We start from the raw sequence: 26,843 nt of genomic DNA, 5'->3' as shown, positions 1-26,843 counted from the left end.
GTTGTTCTGGCACTGCAGTAATAACAGTGGGACCAGCAATAGGAATCCACTGGCCCTGTCAAAAGGAGTAATTTCCAGTTTGGATTTGGGGACATATCAAAATCTTAAGAACCCCTCTTAGAATCACAATTTTAATATACGTATATATTCATACATAGGTCCGGCTCTACAATCTACGTCTTTATGTAGAGACTGAGGAGAAGATACTCATGAAATCTAAACAAGTAAATGAACGAGCTGCTTTAAGTTAAAGGGCGGGTCTGTTACTTGATTAATCATTATGCCACTACTGTTTCCCACTGGGGGTGCTCTTGTCATTCTGGACAACACAAGTATTCATTCTGCAAGACTATCCCAAGTGCTCAGGAACGTTTAGCATCAGTGTCCCCAGTCACTGGAACATCGAAAAGCAACTCTACCTACACACACATTTCCAAATGCTCTATGGGGAAAAGGGAGGAGATCCTCCCCAGCTTAACGACCACAGCATGGCACTGCCTTAATCTACCACATGCTAATCAGTTCCTTGTTTAGAAAGACATTTTCAATGTTATAGATAAAATAATGTGCTGCAATACAGCATAAGCTTTCACCAAAGTTTAAAATGAGACATTCACTGAGATGACAGGACCATTAACATACACACTTGGTCTACTTATCCAAGGGCTTGGAAAAAAACAACAACAACAGACTTTGGGACCTGGCACAGTAACTCAAGCCTGTAATCCCAGCACTTTACGCTGAGGCAGGTGGATCACTTGAGGTAAGGCGTTTGAGACCATCCTGGCCAACATGGAGAAACCTTGTCTCTACTAAAAATACAAAACATTTGCCTAGCATGGTGGCTTGTGCCTGTAATCCCAGCTCCTCCGGAGCTGAGGCAGGAGAATCGCTCGAACCTGGGAGGCAGAGGTTGCAGTGAGCCAAGATAGCGCCACTGCACTCCAGCCTTGGTGACAGAGTGAGACTCAAAACAAAACAAAACCAGGCTTCAGCAATTGAGAAAACATATCTAAATCCCAACTCTCCATTTTACTATCAGGGTATTAGGTTTCCCTGGCCAGCTACTGTTTTTAGTGAACCCAACGTATCTGGATACCAGCTGGTTCTTGTATTTGCAACAGTGTCACAGGAATAAGGGGGAACTGGGGCTGTATAATTCTGATACACCCCAAGTACTGTCCCAAAGAAAACTCAAGTCCATGGGGTTGAACATACCACCACACAAATCCAAACTATGTGCAAAGACTAGAGAAAAAGAGCACATGGTTTACAGCTTTTATTGTCTTAGTAATTCCCCTTAGATTACATACTGTTATCCAAAACAGCATTCAGTGAAGGCTTTGCAGTCATGTGTGGTACAGGTGTGTATATACAGTATTCGGTTAGTCATCTAAGATCTACCCAAAAAAGGGCAGTATTTCTCTCAGGCTTGCCAAAATATTAAAAACTTGTTAAAGGTATGCTTTGCTTGGGGGGTGAGGGGGGAATGGTGGTAATGAAAGTTTAATTTCACTCCTGTACCACCTGCCCCCCTGATAAAAAGAACTATGTGGTTGATGGTGTAGATTAATAAACAACTAATTGTGTCTCTACTCTCCCTCTGCTTAATAATCTACTCTTTAAAAAATTCTAGGCTAGGTGCGGTGGCTCACGTCTGTAATCCCAGCACTTTGAGAGGCCAAGGCAGGTGGATCACTTGGGGTCAGAAGTTCAAGCCCAGCCTGCCCAACATGGTGAAACCCTGTCTCTTCTAAAAGTACAAAAATTAGATATGGTAGTGCACACCTGTAATCCCAGCTACACAGGAGGCTGAGAGAGAATCACTTGAAACCAGGAGGCAGAGGTTGCAGTGAGTCGAGATCATACCACTGCACTCCAGCCTAGGTGACAGAGCTGGACTTCAACCCCTCCGCCCCCCCACCCCCAAAATTCTATTTGTTGGCCAGGTATAATGGCTCAGGCCTGTAATCCAAGCACTTTGGGAGGCCAAGGCAGGACACAGGAAGCAGAACGCCTGGGTTTGAGAGCTAGCTCTGTAACCTGAGGACCTCCAGCAGATGACTTCCTGCCACTGGGCCTCAGTTACCTAATCTGCATGCAGGTGGAGTTTGGACTAGATGGCTTGAGGCCTTTTACCACTCTGAAAATGCTAGGCTTAAAGCCCACTGGCCAGGTGTGACGTGCCATCAGACAGTAGAGGTATGAGTACCCCCTGAAGGGTCTTCTCCTTAGGAGGAACCAGAGGGCCAATAAATAGTGTCTGACCAGTAGGAGAAAAGTAACTCACTAGAATGCTATTCAAGGTCAGCAAGTAGAGTGTTTTCACTGAGAAGAGACAACATACCTGTGTTTGCTTTCCCAAAGGGGAAAGTACCCCCTCAGGCAGACAAATGATGGCACAGGTGTTACCACTCCAATGCAATGGACATGAAAGGTGTTAAACCTCAATCTGCTTTGTTTTTAAATAAACTGAATAATAATTCCCTCTATCATAAAACAAAATAAACCCAACATCATCTTTGCTTATTCCTTAGAGCTGCTGAGCCTGGCACAGAGGCCTGGTGGCAAGGGGTGGCCCCAGCCTCACTCAGGCCAACCCTGTTCCCGTTCCACCTTGCTGGTGATATACAGTGGCTGAAGACCATTTAATCTGTGAGCACCTTCCAACTCGATCATTCTATGACGTAAAATCATCTTGCCTGGCTTCTGACACCATCCCAAACCAGCAGCTATGTAGTTCTCTTTGAAATGATCTGGCTTTGAAAAAGAAAGGGACAAAAATGGGGATATGCTGTGGGTGCAATATTTGGAGGTCACATAACTCTGCAGTGTTTCTTCCTTCTTTTTAGCTAAAAGGCTGTTGCCTGTTTGCCATGCTGATGCCAACAGTGGCAGCCCAAGAAGGGGCCAACCTCCACCTCCCAGATTCTTCTGCCCACAGGTTATTTCTAGGAGCATCCCAGGGAACTAGCATTTTTCAGAATATAGTTGGGAAACCACAATTTCTGAGTCTTCCCAGTTTAATTTTATCAAATTGGCATCTAAAATGTCTTCTAAGAGTCTGAGGAATGAAAAAGATATTAAGTTGACAATTAAATTTTGTATTTTACTTCTATTCCATGAATAATTACTGAATATTCAGCCACCACATTATTTCCTGGGTATTCTCCTCATTTTGGTAAATAAATATAGATATGCATTTTTTCCTCTGGGAAGATCCATTTCCTCAGAATATTTTAAACTTGGTTTAAGATTACCTCTACAATCACATTTTTTACAGCACAAATTCAAACTGTAATAAAAGCCCAAGACAGGAGGGAAAAATCCAAGATCAATTTCTCCACAAACATTATAGGCAAGCAACCCTTGAGTCTTAAGACAAAAGAACCAGATTTTAGTGGCCAGAACACTGCAGGAAAAGTTTGCAGTCATTTTTTTATATACTCAAAAATCAGGAAAACCATTTAAAATAAGGAAGGAAATTCAAATGAGAGCATTTGTATGTTTGAATTGCAGGCAGTGGATTCACTGATAAAAGATTAATCCCTATATTATCATTAATCCCTATATTATCATTTACTCAAAAACCAGTGTGAGTAGAGCTGCCATCCAACCACCACCAAGATTACATTGCGAGCTGGACCTTCCATATCATTTAAAATGTCAACGCTGTTTTCCAACATTCCAGCTCTCTTCCAAAGGTGCCACTTCAGCAACTTTTAACAGCTTTCAAATATTTGGATAAGACCTTTCAAATACTTAGAAATGCTGATAGGAAGTAGATACAGTAAACTTTCTCCCACAAATGGGAGTATGATGGGAAATTCTTACAACCAATGATGAATTACAAAAGCTTTGCAGCTGCTATTTCAGTTCGCTTATTTGGGTAATTATAGAGACGACACTGTATATTTTGACTCTAATGTTGAATCACTATGTACTTTAACTAGCAGCTATTGAAATATAATTTACCATAAAAGTTACCCATGTAAAACATGTAATTCAGTGGTTTTTAGTATATTCAGAGTTACGCAGTGGACACTGCCATCTAGTTTTGGGATAGTTTGTCAGCCCAAAAAGAAAACTCCATGCCACTGGCAGTCACTCCCCATTCCTCCTGATCCCTCAGCCCCTGGCAACCACCAATCTACTTTCTTTCTCTAAGTATTTGCCTATTCTGGACATTTCAGAGAGACAGAATTTTATAATATGCAGTCTTTCGGGACTGAATCCCATGACTTAGCATGTTTAAAAGGTTTATTCATGTTGCAGCATGTGCCAGCACTTCATCCTTTATCGCCCAATAATACTCCACTTCTATCTACCCATTCAGGTGATGGACATTCAACTTGCTCCTTGTTGCTTTCAGCAATTGCAAATAAGAAACAGCTGAAAAACAATGGCATTCAACCTACATTATGGTCATTTTCAAAAGAATAAAAATCTTTAGGGAAAAACAAAAAATTAATTTTTAAAAACTAAAACTTTGAGGTTTACTGTTTTTAAGTTCTGAATGAAAATATTCTGTTCTTAGAAGTTGCTGGCTGCCAAAGACATGAACGCAGCAGCTCCAATCAAGCACGCCCATGCTGTGCTCTGCCGCCTTAGCCCTTGCTGCTTCTGGGCACCACTGGGTGCCCCACCGGGGCAGAGCTGAGAGAGTGGCTCAGCTTCTGCTTCAGAGACCTCCCTCGATGGAAGAGGGACTTAGTTTACCGGTCCACGTTTTTTATTTTTTTTTTAAGACAGGGTCTTGCTCTGTCACCCAGGCTGGAGGGCAGTGGTGCAATCTCAGCTCACTGCAACCTCCACCTCCAGGGTTCAAGCAATTCTCCCACCTCAGCCTCCAGAGCAGCTGGGACCTTATCCTCTGGAGTAGCTGGCATCTACCACCACAGCCAATTAATTTTTCTATTTTTTTTGTAGTGACGGGGTTTCATCATGTTACCGAGGGTGGTCTCGAACTCCCGACCCTCAAAGGATCTGCCCACCTCAGCTTCTCAAAGTGCTGGGATTACAGGTGTGAGCTACTGCTCCACATTTAACTCCAATGATGCTGAGCACAACACATCACTCTAACTACAAAAATTCGTTTAGTTGTAATAGAGCACTCCTTTTCTATTTTAGACTTTCTTGGCTGAACATGGCTCTCCCCCAGCTCTATTCACAGATGCTCACAATAACATGACAATACCACGCATGTTTCATGAAGTCTGGTGTGGGAAGAGGAGGCCTTATACCCCTTTGAACCAATTTAAGACATACGGCCAGCTGTACCTTATATGCAGCCATTCACAGGCCCTCAAGGTGCTCAAACTTGAACAAGTGAAAAAAAAAAAAAAAAAAATCACCCAAGGGCTTGTTAAAACAGCTTCCTGGACCCCAGGGTAAGAGTCTGACTCAGGTTGGGAGGGATCTATATTTCCATGTCTAAACCACTCACAGCTGACGTCAATGCTGCTGGCTGAGGCCACGCTATAACCAACAGTGGGGTGGTGGGGGGAAGAGGGAGAACCTGCCGTCATGAAAATGCAAAAGGCCACGGCTCGTTTTGCCAAGATTAATGTATTTACCTCTGCTGATTTATAATCCTTTATATAAAAGTATCCTAAGTCTCTGTTCATTGTACTAGCAGACAGGTTTTCCCTAATGAAACCTCAGAACACAACAGATGGACTCACATATTTTAGTAGTCTCTCTGGATCCTGAGCCCCTTATCTCACCAAGAACAATATGCCAACTGAATAAATTATATCACTAGCAATGACAGACAGTGGTCGTTTTCCACAGATGCTGGCTAACAGCCAACCTCTGTAAGACATTACCACTGACTTAGCAAACCTTAACCAGCTTAGTGCAGAAATGCGATACTCTAATTCAGTCAAGGCAGGCAAAGCTGACCTTTTTTAGAGTGTCGCAGTTATGGCCAACACTGAAAAGATAACTTTGTTTCCATATATTATATGAAGTCAATGTCTATCCTACATGAACAATGCTGCTCCCAGTAACAACTGTTTTATAAACAAAATGATATCAACGTAGTTGCAACTGAAAACCCAGGGACATTTTACATTATTACGGTTTCCAGCAAGCATATGGTTAGAAGTGCCCAAGTTTTACTCCAAAAAGGCAGTCCAGAAACCATCCTGCTGTACAAGTTTATTTTAAGGACAGAGAGGACTGAGATGAGAACCACTATGTTGCTAAAGGTATTTATCAAAATATTCAAAACATCAGAAGTAAAATAGAAATGTGGTCCTTAAAATGTGATTTTCTATTAAATGAAGTCTCTTTATAGATATATCAATTAATGACACTGACCTGACAGTATATTTGGCAGACATCACAACACCACTGGTCAGGGCTCTTCTCTGAACATTCCCACCCATAGCAGTAGCCATGTCACTGAGGAAAGGAAGGGCTGGAAGAAATTCCAGGAACACATATTTAAGCTCTTTTTCCTCAAAGATCCCTGTTCTGGGCTGGATGCGGTGGCTCACGCTTGTAATCCCAGCACTTTGGGAGGCCGAGGCGGGCAGATCACAAGATCAGGGGTTCAAGACCAGCCTGACCAACATGGTGAAACCCCATCTCTACTAAAAAAACAAAAATTAGCCAGATGTGAAGGTGGGCACCCGTAATTCCAGCTTACTTAGGAGACTGAGACAAGAGAATTGCTTGAACCTGGGAGGCAGAGGTTGCAGTGAGCAATGATTGTGCCACTGCACTCCGGCCTGGGTGACAGAGTGAGACTTCATCTCAAAAAAAAAAAAAAAAAAAAAAAAACAAACAAATCCCTGTTCTGATAAGCATTCCCTCTTAACAACAGCCTTCTTGAGTTAAGTGTCCTTGTTGACCTCTAGGAGGTGGAAATAACAGTATAAATACACCATGCTAGGCTGGGCACTGTGGCTTCTGCCTGTAATTCCAGCACTTTGGAAGGTTGAGGTGGGTGGATTACTTGAGACCAGGAGTTCAAGACCAGCCTGGCCAACGTGATGAAACCCTGTCTCTACTCTACTAAAAAGTATTAGCCGGGTGCGGTGATGCTTGTAATCCCAGATACTAAGGGGCTAAGGCAGGAGAATCGCTTCAACCTGGAAGGTGGAGACTGCACCATTGCACTCTAGCCTGGGTGACAGTGAGACTCACAAAAAAAAAAAAAAAAAAAAAAAAAAAAAAAAAAAAAAAAAAAAAAATTGTACTATAATCTTGAGGCATACCTGCAAATGCAATGGATAAAGATGTAGCACAAGGCTATTCCTTTCTATCAAGCTGTATCTTAAGTTTCACCCAATTATTATATGACCTCTTCTTTTAAGGATAAAGAATATGAATGTCAAGGCAAAGAAATCTTGGCTGGGCACAGTGGCTCACTCCTGTAACCCTAGCATTTTGAAAGGCCAACATGGGAAGATCACTTGGGCCTAGGAGTTCCAGGCTGCAGTGAGCCATGATCACACCACCACACTGGGTAACAGAATCTTTTTTTTTTTTTTTTTTTTTTGCGACAGGGTCTCACTCTATGGAAGCTGGAGTGCAGTGGTGCAATCTTGGCTCACTGCAGCCTCTACCTCCACAATTGAAGTGATTCTCCTGCCTTAGCCTCTCAAGTATCTGGGATTACAGGCATGTACCACCACACCCGACTAACTTTTATATTTTTAGTAGAGATGAGGTTTCACCATGTTGCCAGGCTGGTCTTGAACTCCTGACCTAAAGTGATCTGCTCACCTGGGCAGGGTGCTGGGATTACAGGAATGAGGAGAACCCTGTCTCCAAAAAAAAAAAAAAAAATCTGCCAGGTGCAATGGCTCACGCCTGCAATCCTGGCACTTTGGGAGGCCGAGGTGGGCGGATCACGAGGTCAGGAATTCAATACCAACCTGGCCAACATGGTGAAACCCCATCTCTACTAAAAATAGAAAAACAGCTGGGCGTGGTGGCAGGCAGATAAACCCAGCTACTTGGGAGGCTGAGGCAAGAGAATTGCTTGAACCTGGTAGACAGTGAGCCAAGATTGCACCACTGCACTCCAGTCTGGGTGACAGAGTGAGACTTACTCAAGAAAAAAAATCTGCTTGTCTACTGCACTTAGGAAAATGTTCAGATGCCAAAGAAAGGCCAGCCATCAAAGCTCCACAAATTTTGTAAAAAGTACATAGGATTAATTATAACAAAAATGGTCAGGTAATTCAGTACAATTTCAGCACATAATTTTGTCTGTAGCACAATTTTAAAAAACCATGGGTGCACTAGTTATAAAATTCATTTTAGGAACACTTTTACACTGTTGGTGGGAGTGTAAATTAGTTCAACCATTGTGGAAGACAGTGTGATAACTCCTCAAGGATCTAGAAACAGAAATTCCATTTGACCCAGCAATCCCATTACTGGGTATATATCCAAAGGATTATAAATCATTCTACTATAAGGACACAAGCACACGAATGTGCATTGCAGCACTGTTTACAACAGCAAAGACCTGGAACCAATCCAAATGCCCATCGATGATAGACTGGACAGGGAAAATGTGGCACATAAACACCATGGAATATTATGCAGCCATCAAAAACGATGAGTTCGTGTCCTTTGTAGGGACATGGATGAACCTGGAAACCATTATTCTCAGCAAACTGACACAAGAACAGAAAATCAAACACTGGATGTTCTCACTCGTAGATGGGTGTTGAACAATGTGAACACATGAACACAGGGAGGGGAGCATCACACACTGGGGTCTGTCGGGGGGTGGGGAATAGGGGAGGGACAGCGATGGTGAGGAGTTGGGGAGAGATAGCATGGGCAGAAATGCCAGATATAGGTGATGGGGAGGAAAGCAGCAAATCACACTGCCATGTGTGTACCTATGCAACAATCTTGCATGTTCTTCACATGTACCCCAAAACCTGAAATGCAGTAATAAAAAAAAAAACAACCTCATTCTGATTAGTTTTCATAGAATTATGTAACACCAGGATATGTACTAGTCTTTTACTGCCTAATAGGAATAATAAAATCATCCAATGTTGGCGCTCACAAGAGTCCACTTCTCACAACCCTGATAACCACCAGAGACTGCACTCCCTACAGGGGTCAAAGTGCCAGCTCCTTGTCCTCAGTTATTCCGCTAGCTTTCCTAGGAATCATGGGTAGTCATACTATTCCCAGGAATATGACATATAGAAAGTCACTGATCAGGTGGCAAAGTTCCAAGTACAGACCAGTGTTAGCTGTTGTCAGACTTTCTCGTGCCCATGATGGAGCTGCAGACACTGTCCCTTGTGACAGTGGTTGGTCCCAAACAGGAGCTCAACTAGCAGGAGAATTCAAGTTTGTCTACACATGGGTTGATAATGACAGTTAATGGAATGACTTAGTTGCCTGTAGGCAATGTCTGTCAAGAAAGGAAACCCCACCACAACGTAGTGCCTTTTAGATTAAAACAATCTGGTTTCCCAACCATTCCTTCTTGACCACTGTAAAAAGGCATTCATTAGTTAGTACTTGCCCAGGTGCTAATTACTAATGAAAGCAAAGTCATAACTACAGACTTCAACATCAAAGGAGCCAATTTAACTCTATGGAAAACTAAGCAGCTGTAACTAGAGTTTCTCAGTTCAGTTTAAGCAAAGTTCTTATTTTAGAAAACGGGAGTATAAATTTTAACCTGATTAAAAAGACTTTGGGTACAGTCACTGTTTCAAATTTTATTTATTTATTTATTTATTTATTTTGAGGCAGAGTTTCGCTCTTGTTACCCAGGCTGGAGTGCAATGGCACGATCTCGGCTCACCGCAACCTCCACCTCCTGAGTTCAGGCAATTCTTGGGGTTTCACCATGTTGACCAGGATGGTCTCGATCTCTTGACCCTGTGATCCACCCGCCTCGGCCTCCCAAAGTGCTGGGATTACAGGCTTGAGCCACTGCGCCCGGCCTGTTTCAAATTTTAACTGCCAGGAAGTCTGGCAGAAAAGGAGATCTGCCAAATATCATTAATTTTTGTTATTTTTTTTAATGATGCATTCTGCTTATACTCATATTCACATCTAAATATTTACAAACACTTTACAGTTTAGTTCTTCTGGAATATTTGTATACTTCTACATTAATTATGACTAGTTAGGTTTTTGCTTGTTTAAAGCACAAAAACTATACATGGTTTGTTCATCCCTCAAATACAGTATCCAGCCCATGTCCAGTATCCTAGGGGCTGTGTCTCCTACCCTGTGATCCCCCTGACACCACAGGTAGGCAGTGAACTCATTTCCCAGAGAAGCCAGGAGCACTTTAAGGAAATATCTGAGTAACTTTAATGATGAAAAGTAACACTACATTCCACTCACACCTCGTTTTCTAAACTGTTCTCCTTACTACCTCCACCACCATCATTAGGCTAAGCTTAAAATGTCCAGGCTAAATTCTTAACATGCAGTAGATGTTAACAGGGTAGAGCACTGACACAGAAGCGGGGACTTGGAATTTCCAAGTAACTTTAACTTTCCACGTATCTATATGATGTTATATCTTTATGTTATAAACACGTTTTAAGTAGAACAATCAGAATAGTGATGAAGTAGAACTGGTAGAATGACTCCAGATGGGTACTCCTTGATACAAGGTATACAGTTACCCTCGTCTGATGACTTTTTTAAAATAGTTAAGGAAACTGAGATGCAGAAATTAAAGTTTAACCCCCTCAACTTCTGGTAATCAGCTACCAAAATATCTGTGTAACAGCTCTGCTCTTTAATATTACTCCCGAAATAGTATCTTTAAATAAACGCCAATGGTTTAAGCTTTTGAAAAGTTTGTATTTCCCAATTTCAGGGTAAATATTATGTAACATTTTAAAATATTTAAAGAGTCCAGGTTAACGGCCACCCCATAATTTCAAGAACATGTAATGAAATCTCAAATCCTTCTTAAATAGCTCCTTTTGCCTCTGAGAGTAAGCCGCTTCCTGCCTCTAGACCCACATCCTGTCAGACCCAGGGTGCTTAACAAACACGAAAAGCAGACAAACCAGTCCCATTTGCACTCATTATAATCAGCCAGAAATCAAGACCTCAGAATGAGAAGGGAACTTTCTGGGCATTCACATTAAAAAGAGGGTCATTTTAAAACCAGGTTGGGAACAGTTCTGTGCAAAGCCCTCCCTACTGTTCACTGCTTCAGGAAGGCAGAAAGGAGTTGCTTTCCATAGGTCTGACAATGAAATGATTCGCTAGCCATGCCCAAGTTCTAAGCCTGCACTGAAGAGTAACACTGGTGGCCATTTCCGACTTGCTGATGGCATATGAAAATAATGCTCCTCCTGATATCTACTAGCTGTTAAGTTCCTTTCTGGTGAGTGTCTATAAGAATCAGCTTCTCCTACACTGGAATAACATACATTGTGTGTTTTATCTAATACGGAAGTAAACCAGAATTCTTAAGACACCACTTTCCCTTAGGAAAGGGAAAATTATCAAAGGATGTTACATTTAGCAAAAGAAACTATTCTTTCTGGAAACACAATCTACAGCCTTCTCATCTCCTCACCCCAAGGCAGGCAAAATAAAGTGACCCTGAACAAGAATTTAACTAATAAACTAATAGAGTCTAAGCCTTGACTGTGTACCATATGATTTCAGTTTTACTAGGTATCATACCTACTTCATCACCAACATACTTCATTGAAATGTACAGATGATTATATACAGAAGATTTAAGTTTAGAAACTACTTAGCAAACTTAGTAACCATACACATACACAAAAGTAAGGGACAAAGCCAAGATGACTATTACATGCTACAGTGGGTTTTAATTCTACGCTCAGAAAACACAGGGAACGAAAGGCCTACAGATTAAACATCACTATTCACCTGGAACCCATGGTTCTGTGCTGATTTAGAAGCCCGTGAAGAGTTTTTCCTTTCTGATCTGGGGGGGTAAGAGGGTGAGTCTAGGAAACAACGAAAATGTCCAAAAATGTCTTTGCTAACCTGTTATTTTAGAGGACATATGATATAAACCACACTTAAATCTTATGCCATTGCTGAGATAAATGTTTGGCCCAGGTTAAGATCACATGAGCAATAATATGCAATGTAAAGAACATTTCTCCTATAAGAAACTTCAATTAGACAAGATTTATTTGAACTCACCCCAGTCTTTACTTTTGCCATCTATCAAAAATAATAAGCAAGACCAAAATAGCTTATTTTAAAAAATCCAAACTGAACAGTAAGCTTACAAAATTTGCTTAAATAAGCAAATCCCACCAAATCTTAGGGAAAGAAAAAAAAATTTCTGAAATTATACTAGATTTAAAAAAAAAAAACCTCTTCAATTTATACCGTCAGTATCAAGAATGTTCTATCTGAAATGGGATAATTTGTGCATAATTACTTGATTGGAGAAGACACAGTATGTACTTTACAACCCCATCACTCACCCCAACCCCAACCCATGGTTTGCTGTATTTCCTTCCCCCATTCCTGCCAACAGCCCCAGTATGTAGACTGTAGATTCATCTCTTAAAAAGGCTACATAAAACCCTACCCAGTAGATATACCTTATTTTATTATGTTCATTTCAATTTTTACCCCCAGTTTTCAGATCCGAGACAGTTGCTATTAAGACAATGACCTGCTCCCAGTTGGGCCACAGCACTCTGCCCCATTACTACAGGCCCCCCAAAATATTGGGAATACAGAGTAATAGTGGAAAAAACTGGGAACAAATCATTTTACACGCTTCTAAGTCAGATGGAATTTTAAGCGGAGACCTCTTTTTAAAACACGTGCATCGAGGGTGAGATGGCCCAGATGGGATTAAATCAGTTACTCATTGATCCAGGGCACAAAGGTTGCCCCAGCAGCAGGGAACAGGAGACCTGCCCTCACTCTGAGATCCTTACACCTCAAGACTCAGGTACTTCAGGACAAGCAAAAGTAAAGCATCTCTCCCTTTCTACCCTATAACATGCTTTTTAAAAAGCAAATATTCTATTACGTAAAGTTGAAAACATTAAAAAAAGTAGAGAGAATAAGTAGTACCATGATCCTCCAAGCTCTCTTTCTTCAGCTTCAACACCATTCTTCTTTCTTCTACTCTTTCTACCACTTCCACTTTTTTTTTTTTCCAGCTGGCATATTTTAAGGCCCTCATTCATCATTTCACTTGTAAAAACTTGAGTACATTTCTCTAAAGCACTTAAAAAAAAAATCGCAATACCGCTATCACATCCAACGTAATTTAAAACAATTCCTTAATACATCAAGTTCAATAAATATTCAATTTTCCTCCATTTCTTTGAAAATGTCTTTTTGGAGTTGATTTGTTCAAGTTACATAATGCACCTTGTTATCACACTATTGCCTCGTTGCCTTGTTCAGCTAGGTTCTAAATAAAAAATCCAGGTTTCCCACGTCTCACCCAAACAGCAATGGATTATGTAAGCAAATACTTCAACATCCAGAAGCCACAGCCTTATTAAACTGAGGCAATGAAACACACCTTAATGAGAATACTGTACCAATATACACTGTATGTGTTTACAAATAGTGACTCCAATCTCATATGCATGTGCTAAGCTTTAACCAAGTGACCTGTGGTTCAATTTTCTCTTTAAAAACATAGCAGGGCTGACTCTCCATCCAAGGCTTATTTTACAAGAAATTTACAGATGAAGTAACGGTGCAATAGGCAAAATACTATCAAAACAATCATTTCCCTGAACCACAGCACCTAAGAAAGGATGGAAGAGTAAGTGCGTTTGGCAAACGATGGACTGATCACCAAACCCATGTAAACACGAGTTCTTAAAGAAAGACCATCATGGTTCACTGTGCAACGCAAGAGTGATTTACCAGAAAACCAACAAAAACACATCACAGTGGGCCCACTCATAAGTCACTCTGCCCAATGGTTTTAGCACTTCAAATAGTAAAGAATTAGAGAAACTGTATCCTTGCCAAAGCTTAGGTGAAAAGTTACAGTAGCATGCTTACCACTCCTTGACACTGTATTAGACTTGTGTCTTCCCCACTGCAATGTAAGGTTCTTGAAAGAAAGTCTTTCTCTCAGGAGGGGCTGAGGAAGACAGGGCTCCCTTTATGACTCCAAACAGAAAGCCTATTTTATTTAGTCATACCAGCACTTACTTTCCAGAGCATGCTGTCACTGAGGAAAGGTGGGATGATGTGCATTTAAGGCTGAAATACACATTAGCAGGAAATGGGTTCCACCATTCACTGGATGTGACTGCCAATCACACAGGTGATAATCCTTTAAAAGATCCTCTTTGTTCACCAATGTATCCCCAGTACCTGAAAACCCGACACACAGTAGGTGCTCTATTTGTTGAATGAATGAATTTTATGCTGGGTGGTTGTACAGATGTACCTAACATCAATAACTTAAGAAGAATGTGTGTGTGTGTGTGTGTGTGTGTGTGTGTGTGTGTGTAGTTCCGAGCTAAGAAATCAGGAGTGGCCAACCCCGAAATTAATTCTTTATCTATGAGGAACATCTGTTCCCCCAGCCCATCCCTTGGACCACCACAACCCCTATGTTTTGGGTTAAATGAAGGCTGCCAGGTAGAGGCTGTTAGGGAGAGCGTGATAAGTAAGAAGGCTATGTAAACGGCATGCTTTTTGCAAGCTTTCGACAAGCAGTTGCTGTTCCGTCCAGACCACCACCACCGGACTGTCCCATTATGTAAATTTCCAATAAACCTGGTGGTATCCCTGTTGAAGTCAATAGGGTACTAGCAAGGCAGTTGTGTTCATCGTGGCAGCAAAGGGACAAAAAGCAAGGTTACATTTACTTACTGCATTATTTCATTAGGTTGCTAAGTTAGAGGAAAATGACCACCATCATGAGCTAGTAAAGCTTTTAATCAGATTAGAATTTAGCAGGTACCAGTGGAACCCCAGAGCCCTTACCGACCAGGGCCAGGCACAAGGCCAGGTGCTTCCCCTGTGCCATCTCAGCAGGCCTCAAGGGTGGGCACACAGGATCTTGTTTACAGATGAGGAGGCAGAAGGAGGTGAAGAAACTTGCCCAGGATAACCCACTAAGAGGCAGGTATGTTCATCTATTTGGTCATCTTCCTTCCCTCTATTTATTTGCCAATAAACAAGAATTTAAAGTTTGCTATAGAATAATAATGCTTTAAAAAACAACAGCAACAACAACTTGGGCCAGGCATTAGTGGCTCATGGCTGTAATGCCAATATTTTGGGAAACTGAGGCAGAAGGATAGCTTGAGGCCAGGAGTTTGAGACCAGCCTGCACAAAACAGTGTGAGACCCCCATCTCTACAGAAATAAAAAGATTAGTCAGGTGTGGTAGTGAGCACATGCACTACCCCGAGGAGTTCAAGGCTGTGGTGAGCTATGACTATACCACTGTTACGCCAGCCTGAGCAACAGAGCAAAACTAAGTCTCAAAAAAACACAAAAACAACACCTACCCTCTTGCTTTGCTGCCAGAAAAAGAAAAAGCACAAATAAGCACCTGACAGCGTTATAGGTGGAGATGAGTTCTATGAGTGCAATAAAGCGGGGCAGGGCACAGACAGATGGAGCTGTATTTTAGTGCTTTGAATCAGGATTGGATTTACAAAACATCTGCAGTCAAAAACTCACATACAGACTATAGCAGGTCAAAAGATCACTTTAAACTATCAATGAGGAAAAAAGCAATTCATTTGCATAACATTCTCTTTCCAACTCAAATAACAGGTACAAATTGCTTTCTTTTACCATATGCCAGAAAGCTGTCATTACACAATGGCTTAGCAAGTGTGACACAAGATACTGCTGCTTTCTCTACACAAAGGACCCACCTGAACACCAGCTTTGTTTAAAACATTACCTCAGCACCACTATGCCCGCTCTTCAGTGAGTTTCCGCAATAGCTGCCGTCCATGCTCAGAGCCCATGATGCGCTCAACACTGGCTAACAAAACACATTCTGTTCTTTACAAACAATTTTTTAAAAACTGGAACCAATGCGGTGGATCTGCTTCTAAATATCATGAGTCTAACTATAAAATATATACAAGGTTATAATAAATGCTTAACAATAATTACTTTATGCTAGAAGCAGGAGTTGGCCCATTTTTTTCTGTAAAGGGCCAGTCAGTAAATATTTTAGGCTTTGAGGGCCTTATTTGGAGTCCATAGCATATCGGTTGTTGCTGTTTTTAAAATCTTTCAGAAATATAAAAACCATTTTTAGCCAGTAGACCAAATAAAAACAGGCCACAGCCGGACTCGGCCCTAAGATGACAGTTTACCTCATCCTAAAGTAAAAACAATTATTTACACTATCTGTCCACACTAGCAGTTTTAAATCGATCTCTCAGGCAAAAAATGGAAAACAAAATTGTTGCAGAAAAGTTACTTCAAACTTAAAAACATGAGGAAAATCTGATATACTGACTAGTAGAGTTTGATCCTCAGGTGATACTGGTTCATTTCCCAACAATAAAAGGTGGGTTCTGCTCAGAAACTTTTTGTTTTCTCAAATACATTAGATTAAAAGGATATTTTCCTTGAAACAGCATTATCATTTACCTATAGGCTATAGGAAGAGGTTAATAAATAAAGGAAAACAGAAGTGACCACTGCTGACTGGGAAGCCCGCATCCCTCCACACTTACCCAAAGAATTTTGCCAGCCGGAGGCCTTCCTTGGTCCCCAGGGCACGCTTGGTCTTTTGTGAGGACCTCTATCATGCACTACACCCTCATTGTAATTGTTTACATGTCTGCTTTCACTAGGAGACTGAAAACTCCTTAAAGGTAAAACCAATCTTATTTGTATCTTTCCTGCACCCAGCACTTAACGGGATGTAAGAGCGTTTGTGATTGATAAGGGAATTCCAAATAGAACAGAGGATGCACAGGGGAGAAAATCAGAGCCCTCCCTCTTACTAAAATAATCCAAACAGTTCATTCTGCTTTTTCCCCCGAGAAGACCAATGGACAAACTTTACCCCATTTATAGGAACCCCAAAGTTTTAGCTAACAGGGTAAGTTTGAAAAACATATGGGGGGCGCGCGCGGAAAAACACAGAAGAAACAAAGCTTACAGCATGTGAATATGAGTTGTTTGGATTTCACAGATAAAACTTTGTCTCCGTTTATCTCATGTAACATTTTTTCCACTTAAAAACCTTAGCTCACATTTTACAGCTGACAAAATTGAGGTTCACAGATGCTAAATGGCTTCCCCAAGTATAGGTAAGCAGTAAATTAGCTATAAAATTTTACAGCTCTTTGTGGTTTCATTTTGAAAAAAATTATATTAACTACATCAAGCATTTCAGTCAAAAGTCTCTAAGTCATATTATAGCACAACTTTTTTTGTTTGTTTTTCTGGAGATGAAGTCTCACTCTGTTGCCCAGGCTGTATTGCAGTGGTGAAATCTTGGCTCACTGCAGCCTCCACCTCCTGGGTTCAGGCGATTCTTTTGCCTCAGCCTCCTGAGTAGCTGGGATTACAGGTGCGTGCCACCGTGCCCGGCTAATTTTTATTTTTAGTAGAGACGGGTTTCACCATCTTGGCCAGGCTGGTCTTGAAGTCCTGACCTCGTGATCCACCTGTCTCAGCCACCCAAAGTGCAGGGAATACGGGTGTGAGCCAGTGCGCCCGGCCAGCACAACGGTTTTGTTCTGTTCTGAAAACTACAGAAGTCTGGAAAAACTTTTTTTATTTTAAATACATATATATTTATTTATTTAAATTTTTTTCAAGGTGGAGTCTTGCTCTTTCACCCAGGCTGGAGTGCACTGTCACAATCCCGGCTCACCGCAGCCGTCTGCTCACTGCAGCCTTCCCCTCCCAGGTTCAAGCAATTTTCCTGCCTCTGCCTTATGAGTAGCTGGGATGACAGGTTTCTACTACCACACCTGGCTAACACTTGTATTTTTAGTAGAGATGTGGTTTCGCCATGTTGGTCAGGCTGGTCTCGAACTCCTGACTTCAGGTGACCCACCCGCCTCAGCCTCCCAAAGTGCTGGGATTACAGGTGTGAGCCACTGTGCTCCGCCTTGGAAAAATGTTTCTACGTCAATAGGCCTAGCTGGTAAATACGTTAGAAGGAAAATAATGCAATCTTTGGTCTTTTCAACAAACACACATTTAGTGCTGAAATTAAAAACTAATTGGAGTATTTGGGGAGTTCAATGTAGTTACTACTGAAACGAAATAAGGGATAATTCAAAATGCATCCACTGACTTTGAAAGCAGGCTGAATTTCACCTCTTAGAGTTGAAACATCTACTATTAAAAAGGAGGTATATCAAAACCATCCTAAGAATCTCCAAACTGTCAAAGATACGTAAAAGTTTAGGTTAAATAAATCAAAAAATATATACAGTTTACTAAGTGATATTCTTTTCCTTTCCCAAACTATAATTATTAATAACATTATCCAACATTTTTGTTAGAAATCACATTATCAGCCAGGCATGGTGTTTCACACCTGTAATCTCAACACTTTGGGAGGCCAAGGTGGGAGGACAGCTTGAGCTCAGGAATTGAAGACTAGCCGCCTGGGCAACACAGTGAAATCTCATTTCAAAAAATGAAAAAATCAGTCGGGCATGGTAGCATGTGCCTATGGTCCCAGTTACCCAGGAGGCTGAGGTGGGGAGATCACTTGAGCCTGGGGTTGGGGGTTGAGGCTGCAGTGAGCTGTGATTATGCCACTGCACTCCAGCCTGGGTGACAGTGAGATCCTTTCTCAAAATAAATAAATAAATAAATAAATAAATAAATAAATAAAATAAAATATCACATTATTTCATTAACAGGAGACCAGTGTGGAAGGAATAAGAGAGGAAAAAACAGGAACAAGAAATGAGATCTCTTGCTTCCCTACCATTTATAGGGAATGATGTCTAGCCTTTTTTCTCTCTTTAAAAACAAAGAGCCAAAATTTGAGAGACCACTGAGCACTGCCAAATTAAGCTCTGCTACTGGACTCCCCACAGAGAGAAATTCAAGTCAGAAGGATATCATGCTGAATGGCCTGCCCAAGTACAGGTAAGCAGTAAATTAACTAAAATTCTTCTTTCTATGGCTCTTTTTCAGAGTCATCCTAGCCTCTAGTCAAGTCCCAAATACGAGTAACAGCACTCCTGGCACTTAAACCAGACTTACCTTTTCCTATTGAATTAGCAGTGCCACCTGGAGAGCTTATTTAAAACACAGGCACCGAGCCTGCACCTCGCCCTAGAGAGGGGAGTCATTATTAGTTCTTCGAGAGACTCAGGATCAACAGTCTCCAGACAACCGTGTACACATTTTGAGAACACTGCACTAAACTTTCTCATAGCTTTAGGTATGTACAGTGTGTACATATACTCAGGAAAAACATAAAAAGCTATTGAATTATTTGGATTTAAAAATAAAGTAGTTTAAGGAGTCTGGTGCTTTAATATTTTGCGGGGCAGTGGTTGTAGTAATGAAAGGCGGCAAGGACTCATTTCATCAGCCCTTGCCACAGATTTATTAATAACATGTATAAATTCCAGACTCCCTGCCTTTTCCTACAACTGGTCCTTCTCCAGGATGACTTAGTCAGGGCACCACCACGCATCTACTTGTGCAAGCCAGAAACCAAAAGTCAGCCTCGACACCACCCCTGGCCCTGCATATCCAACCTATCACCAGGCCCTATCAGTTCTACCTCCCAAAGAATACCCAAATGCATCCACTCTGTTCCCATCACCACCACCTTGGTCCAAGCTATGAGGTACTTCAATGGTCTATTGTAGCTACTCTTGCCATCTCCTATGACTTTCACATTTCAGATCAGTCAACTTTTCAAAAGGCAAATGTGATGTCACCTCCCAGTCAAAACCCCAAGTTAAACTAAAAAAACGCCCAAGGATGGCCTACAAGGCATGGCCTGACCTGTCTTCCTCTCTAGCCACACTGGGCTTCATGTGGAACCCCAAACTCACACTACTTCCTCCCACCACAGGGCCTTTGCACAAGTCGTTACCTCTGCCTGGTGAGGTCACCTCCTCAGGAATGCCGTCCTGCCCTCCCGTTTGCACACATACCTCATCTACTCTCAGGCCTCATGTACCCCTCTTCAGGCATACTCACTAGAGCTGCAGTTTTACATTTACTCTGGGATTGCTATCTGTTCCACAAACCAGACTGTAAATCCACTGACAGGGGCTGTGTCTGTCAACATACAAATACATTCATTGTGCCTTACAGTGTGATCGTGGCAAATCACTCATCTTGCCAGCACTTCTCACGGCCACATGGCAAAATCTTAGCTACCTAACTCACTACTGCCCCTCTTGAAGGAGGAGGGGTGGAAATAGATGCCACATGTCCTCCTAAATTGTGTGTGGATGCATTCAGTAAATTCTGTCCCTGTTAAAATATTTAATACAAAAACTTATGTATTCCCAAAAAGGCAAGGTCATCTCAGAACTTAACTTAAAATTTTGGCACAGTAGAAATTTGAACACACGTTCAGAGTTTTCCTCATGAAAGGTAAACCTGCTTTTGTATTAAAAATGTCTATGACAACACTTTAGAAGTGAACATGTAAGATGTGTTGGAGCCACTTAAAGGCATTTCAGCTCTATGGTTCTCATGACAGTTTGAAGAGATCTTGGCCCTGAACACAACACCCTTGTCCTTCCTGAGCTTGACTACAGTGATTTTTCCTGCTTACTCCCCGTGCCTTCTTTCCATCGGGCTGAAGAAACCAAGTGTGGGAGAAAGGTGCTCCACCCTAACACGAAGCGGTGGGTAGAGAGGATGCTCCTGGCACCAATGATCTGAGCACCAGCCTACACCTCTCCCCAGATGGGACGGACCCACAAGGTCACACAGCACACCATGTCCTGGGAACTGGCCTGAACAGAGGCCAAGGCTCCCTCTGGAACCTCAAATCACCCTCCTTGGAGGTCAGCCAGTCACACATGAATAGACTCCCTAAGCAGCTATGGGAAAAGCAAAACCAGAGGACAGACCACTGTTCTTCCCTGTGGAGTGTCGCGCCCCCATCCCACCCCATCAGATGATTTTCTTCTTGACTGTCTCACACCTAGGCTCTTTCCCAGTCTGATAGCACTTAATGGGTTTTTGGTTTTTTGAGACTGATCACAGTGTCGCTGGGGCTGGAGTGCAATGGCGCGATGTAGGCTCACTGCAAACTCTGCCTCCCAGGTTCAAGTGATTCTTCTGTCTCAGCCTCCTGAGTAGCTGGGATTACAGGCACCCACCACCATGCCGGGCTAATTTTCTGTATTTTTAGTAGAGACAGGGTTTCACTATGCTGGCCAGGCTGGTCTCGAACTCCTGACCTTATGATCCACCTACCTTGGCCTCCCAAAGTGCTGGGATTACAGGCTTGAGCCACTGCATCCAGCGGGGTTTTCAGTTTCAGCATTTACCTGCATCTTGGCTCAGGTATCAGACACTAAGCTTTCAGAGGACAAGGTCTATCTCGCCCTCTGTGCTGGTCGACCTGCTTGCTGAGGAATAAACACTCAGTCTTTTAAATAAGTGCTGCTTTTGAGAAACAGTATTAGGAGAAAACACAGCAAAAATTTTGTTATACTGTTTTATGAGTAAAGTCATCCACTCAGTTCAAATTAAAAATACTCTGCCTGTTAAATTCAAGGGTTAACAGCTGCAATGAATCAGGAGGAAGGCCAACCACTCAGAGGTATCCATCCTTTAAGTGTGTTTGCCCCTTAATCCAGTTGTTAAACATTAAGCCCAAAGAAACCACCTAACATTCTCTGCTAACATTCTTAACTTGGGTTTGAATAATTAGAATCAATAAACTTTTGTTTAAAGGACACATCCATAGAGCTGTTGGTGGACGTTTCATTTTAACATTTACTATAGCAGCAAAAGACCCCAAGCCAAACCAAACCAAAACTGGATCCTATCTAATAGCCTTAAGAAGTACCATATTCAAATATGTGCACTCTACTATGCTCTTCTCAGTGATCTGTGGGATGGCCCTAATATAATTTACACACAGAAAGGTTAGTGTGTTTAATTTATCTCTAAGACCCTCTTCTGTCAAAGAGGGGGCAGGGAGAAATTTCCCATGGCAGACAGGTATGGCTGACATAAAAGGAAGCCTCTCAAAAAAGTGTTTTTTTTTGTTGTTTTTTTTTTTAAAAAGACAATGTCTCACTCTGTTGCCCAGGCTGGAAAGTGGTGGCTTGATCTCAGCTCACTGCAGCCTTGACTTCTAGGGCTCAAGTGATCCTTCCACTTCAGCCTCCACCCCTCAAGTAGCTCAGAGGACCAGTGCGAGCCACCACACCCAGCCAATTTTTATATTTTTTGTAGAAGCAGAGTCTATGTTGCCCAGGCGAGTCTCGAACTCCTGGGCTCATGTGATCTGCCTGCTTCGGTCTCTCAAAGTGGTGGGATTATAGGATCATGCCAGTAATCAGGCCACCTCGCCTGGCCTCAAAAAAGTTTGAAAATTGTAACTGTAGACATTACACAGATTACAGTCTTTCAAAAAGTAACTCTGGCTTTAATACACAAGGTGATGGCTACTGTCTTTCCTTAACAGTTTCACAACTATCTTCACTTTGTCAAATGTCAGACACATCTTTTAAGTTCTGATCTATCATAAAATGTCAGAAACATCTTTTAAGTTCTGATCATAAAAGACCTTTAAAACAAAATGAAAATATACCTGCCATAAGGAATAAGAGAGAAGGAAGTTCTGATACTGCAACATGGATGAACCTTGAAGACATTATGCTATGGGAAATGAGACTGTCACGAAAGGACAAATGCTGTCATGATTTCACCTATACGAGGTATCTAGAATTGTTAAATTCATAGAGACAGTAGAATGGTGGTTGCCAAGGCTTGGTGGTGGGGATGGGAAGTGAGTTTAATGTGTACACAGAGTTTCAATCTGGGAAGATCAAGTTCTGGAGATGGACCTTGGTGACGGCTATGCAGCAATGTAATGTACATTTCTTTGAAATGCATACCTAAAAGAGGATAAATTGTATAGTATGTCTATTTTACCAAGATACATTTTGGTAAATAAATTACGAAAAATAAATTACGGTTCATTATGAGAAATGAGAAAGAAAAGTAGTGACTGAGAACAGGTTAACTTTTTCTTGAGTGCTATCTTAGCTGAGCTCTCCATCTCTTTTAGGGAAATAAAACCACACCCAGAAAGGTAATCTCCATGACCACTCCTCTGCATACCGCTGCACTCAGCTCGGCCTGAGTAAGGGGTTGTATTTAGGTCAGTTTCATACTACAGGCACGGTCAGGCCTGGATGTCACGTGTCACTTTTAAAGTTTGAATTTAAAAGAAAATTTTGCATAGAAAATAATACTCTATCACAGATGAATCATCTTAATGTAAGTTAGGCAAAAACTGTATCAGCTTCTGAATCTCTTACCATATTAATATTCTTTAACTCAACACAAAATACGTTTAACAAAGAACTTAGAGAATATAAAATTTACCAGTAGAAAAAGCACACAAGGCTGGCTGTGGTGGCTCACGCCTGTAATCCCAGCATTTTGGGAGGCCCAGGCAGACGAATCACCTAAGGTCAGGAGTTTGAGACCCGCCTGGTCAACATGGTGAAACTCCCCCCTCTAATAAAAATACAAAAATTATCTGGGCGTGGTAGCACACGCCTGTAATCCCAGCTACTCGGGAGGCTGAGGCACGAGATTCGCCTGAACCCGAGAGGCGGAGATTGCAGTGAGCCAAGATTGCGCCACTGCACTCCAGCCTGGGCGACAGAGGGAGACTGTCTCCGTGTCCCCAGCCACCCCCCGTTCCGCAAAAAAGGCACACAAGCATTGATTACAGAACCAGTTTGTTTGAAAAATTAGAAATAAATTCCAGATGTATTTGTAATCGCAATTTGTAATGAATCCTGAAATTTTGTCCATTGCGATTCAAAATCCAAAAATGTTAAACCCTCCTCTCAAGGTCTAGTCATCAGTTGCCCAGTGTTAAAAGGAGGCATAATACATACAACTTTCTAAGTGTCAATCACAGAGAACCTGCCTTGTGCCTACAACCCCCAGGCCTGGCCAGCAATCTCAGCACAATCAGATTCAAGAGACAGAGGCGCAGGGATAGCCCTTTAATCAGCTGACCAGGAGTGCTCGGCCCAGCGTGTCAGGAGCCTCTTATCAAACTCTGCCTACTGCCTTCATCTGCAATTCAAGTCCATGGCTAACCCTCTGTTAGAAACAGAAATTCTGCTGCAGCCAGCAAGTTTCCTGGTGACCAGGGCACCGCTTCACTAGCCTAGTAAGAAGCGAAGCTGAAGGCAACTTCCAAAAGCCGGACTCTTCTCCCTTAAGTCCTTAAAAGTCTCCCCAGTTGCATCTGGAGCGCCTTTGGTTTCGGACCCCTGGGAACTCTGAGAGCTGGTGTGTGCGGTCAGAAGCCACCCGAGTCTCCCTGTGATTTGGACTTAAGAAACTTCGAAGTTGCATTACCATACCCTTTAAAAACTCAAGGAAGCAGTGTAAAAGAGCCTCTAGTTTTTTTTTTCAAAAAGACCGTAACGACTGGGGAGGGGACTCACAAAGAAAAGGACTGCAGAGAGAAAGCATCAAAATGAAACGTGTTTTCCTAACGCTCCACAAAAGGGTCAAAAAGTAACAAAGAGTGGCGACAACCCCCTATTCCTATCCTCTTCTGCGTGTGAGGAACTGCCCCAACACCTCGTGCAGGTGCCTCCGCTCGCCAATAAAGCCTCCCTCGTCGGCCCAGCCCAGAAACTGGGCAACTTACTGGTTTCGGCATTTTCGGTTCTCGGCGAGTATCCTCGATGCCCGGAAACACGACTCTCCAACAGCAGCGAGACGCTGTCCCAACCTGGAGTCAGAGCAGAAACCTCAGAGCGCAAGCCTGCCCTCCCTCGTCCTCCCGCCGCGCGCCGCCGCTTAAGAACCGGCCAGCCCGGACCCGGGTGAGTCAGCGCCCCGCCCAGCACCACGGGCAAGGGGATGGGGCGCGGGCCGGGCGGAGCCCGCGGCGGGGAGGGGCCCGGGAGCGGGGGCGCGCGCCCAACGGGGGAGCCAGCCGGCACTGGAGGTGTCCAAAGCGGGGGGTGGGGGCGAGGAGAGGGGTGCGCACCCAGGGGGCCCCCAGCCGGAAGGGGCTGGCGGGGGGCGCGGGACCAGGAGAGAGAGGGTAGAGGGAACACAGTGGGATGGGGTGGGGCGTGGCGGGGTTGGGGGGGGAGCACCGGCCGGGCGGAGGGGCCTGGGGGGCACTCGAGGTGCACCCGGCAGGGCGAGGCTGGGAAGAGGAAGCGCGGGCCCCGAGGTACCCGGCGGGGAAAGTCCGGGAGAGACCGAGAGGGGCAGGGGGAACACCCAGGAGGGAGCAGTCCCGGGAGAGCGGGCGCGGGCCCGCGAGGCACCCGGCAGGGAGGGGTCTGCGGAGCGGGGGAGGGTCCGAGGAGAGAGCGCGGGCCCGTGGGGGGCACTCGGCGGGGAGGGTCCGGAGAGAGGGGCTCGGGCTCGGGGTCTGCGGAGGAACTTCCCGGGGCCGTCAGGAAGCGGCGAGGAGCCGAGCACTCGGCGAGTTTCACTTTGTGTAGCAACCGTTGCCCCGCGGCTGCAACCGCAACCGTCAAGCCTTTGAAAAACTCTTTCAAAAACTGCAACCGCCCGGGAGCCGCCGAGAGACAGCGCCCGGGCATCCAGGCTCCGCGTTTCCTTCGGGAGAGACCCCAGGGGACTCGGCGCCGACGGGAAGGTCGCGGGGGAGCCGGGCGGCGCGCCAGCTCGGCTCCACCTGCCCCGCGAGTGCCGGGCGGGGAGCCCCGCGCCGCGCTCCCCCGGCCGCCCGCCGTACCTGCCGCGAGCCCCTCCGCCCGCCTGGACCCTCCGCCCAGAACCCCTCTCCCCGACCCTGGCCGCCGCCCGCCTCACCCGGCGCCTGCAGTGCTCGGTGAGCTCCCCGCCGCTCCTACGTCCACCGAGTGCGCCAGCGGCCCGCGCTCCCAAGAGCCCCAGCTGGGCGGGTCTCGGGGCCACGCCCCTTCCCGCCCCGCCCCCGACCTGCGAGGTGCGCCCCCCGCAAGATGGCGGCGGCCGGGCGCGCGGGGTCCGAGGGGTATTTGGCAGGAGTACGCGCTACTCCCAGTGCAGATGCCAGGGGCGAGGCTGTTTGTCCCACAGCAGGCAGGGGGACGTCAGGAAAACCCAAATAAATCTGGAGGGGCGGACGGCCTGGGGGAATTTCTGGGCCGCTTGAGGCAGGGGCGGGGCCCACTTCGGAGACCTGGGTCCTGGGGCGGCTGCACCTGGGCTCGGTGCACGTGGCCGGCCCAGCCGCCCCCTTCCGAAGCTTTGGTTAAGGGACACGTTTGTGGCTTTGTTTGACTTGACTAACAAAAAGCCACATGGGATTTCTCTGAATTATAGGAATTAAGTTTTTTTGTTCATTTTTTTCCTAATGGTTCTCAACAAATTTTTAAGACACACCTGATATATGTGCTTGGGGAGGGGGGCAGTAGAATTTGTTGCGAAGGGGTTCTCAAAGTCTAGTTTCCAGACGAGCAGCATCAGCATTCCCTGGGCACTTGCAGAAGTGGAAATTAGATGTTGCTCAGTCTTAGAATTCAGAAACTCCAGGTCCAGGCCCAGCAATCAGTGCATCACAAGCCCTCCAGGTGATTGTGATGTTGGCTAAAGGTTGAGACCAGAGCTGCTCCTGAATTCCTTTCTGGGTTTACCCCTCACTCCCTTTGTGCTTTTAGTTTTCTTGTCTGTAAAGCGGCATCATTATGGCACCTGCGTCAGAGGATTGTAATGGGGAAAATGAG

The 26,843-nt window shown here is 44.0% G+C and overlaps 1 protein-coding gene across 1 annotated transcript in view; it reads right to left on the bottom strand.

Moving 5' to 3' along the window:
- The window catches only part of EZR (ezrin), a 55,724-nt gene extending 29,702 nt beyond the window's left edge, over positions 1 to 26,022 (bottom strand). The window contains exons 1-2 of the mRNA XM_003933769.4: positions 25,948 to 26,022; positions 24,800 to 24,883 (exon numbers count right to left, since the gene is read on the bottom strand). Of these exons, the coding sequence (XP_003933818.1) occupies positions 24,800 to 24,811 (12 nt within the window). The 5' untranslated portion in view covers positions 24,812 to 24,883; positions 25,948 to 26,022. The remainder of the gene's footprint in view (positions 1 to 24,799; positions 24,884 to 25,947) is intronic.
- Positions 26,023 to 26,843: the final 821 nt, after the last annotated feature.

This window comes from Saimiri boliviensis, chromosome 4, assembly GCF_048565385.1.
Source record: "Saimiri boliviensis isolate mSaiBol1 chromosome 4, mSaiBol1.pri, whole genome shotgun sequence".
NCBI lineage: Eukaryota > Metazoa > Chordata > Mammalia > Primates > Cebidae > Saimiri > Saimiri boliviensis.
The sequence above is the reverse complement of the archived record's forward strand: the minus strand, read 5'-3'. Positions and strand labels throughout refer to the sequence as shown.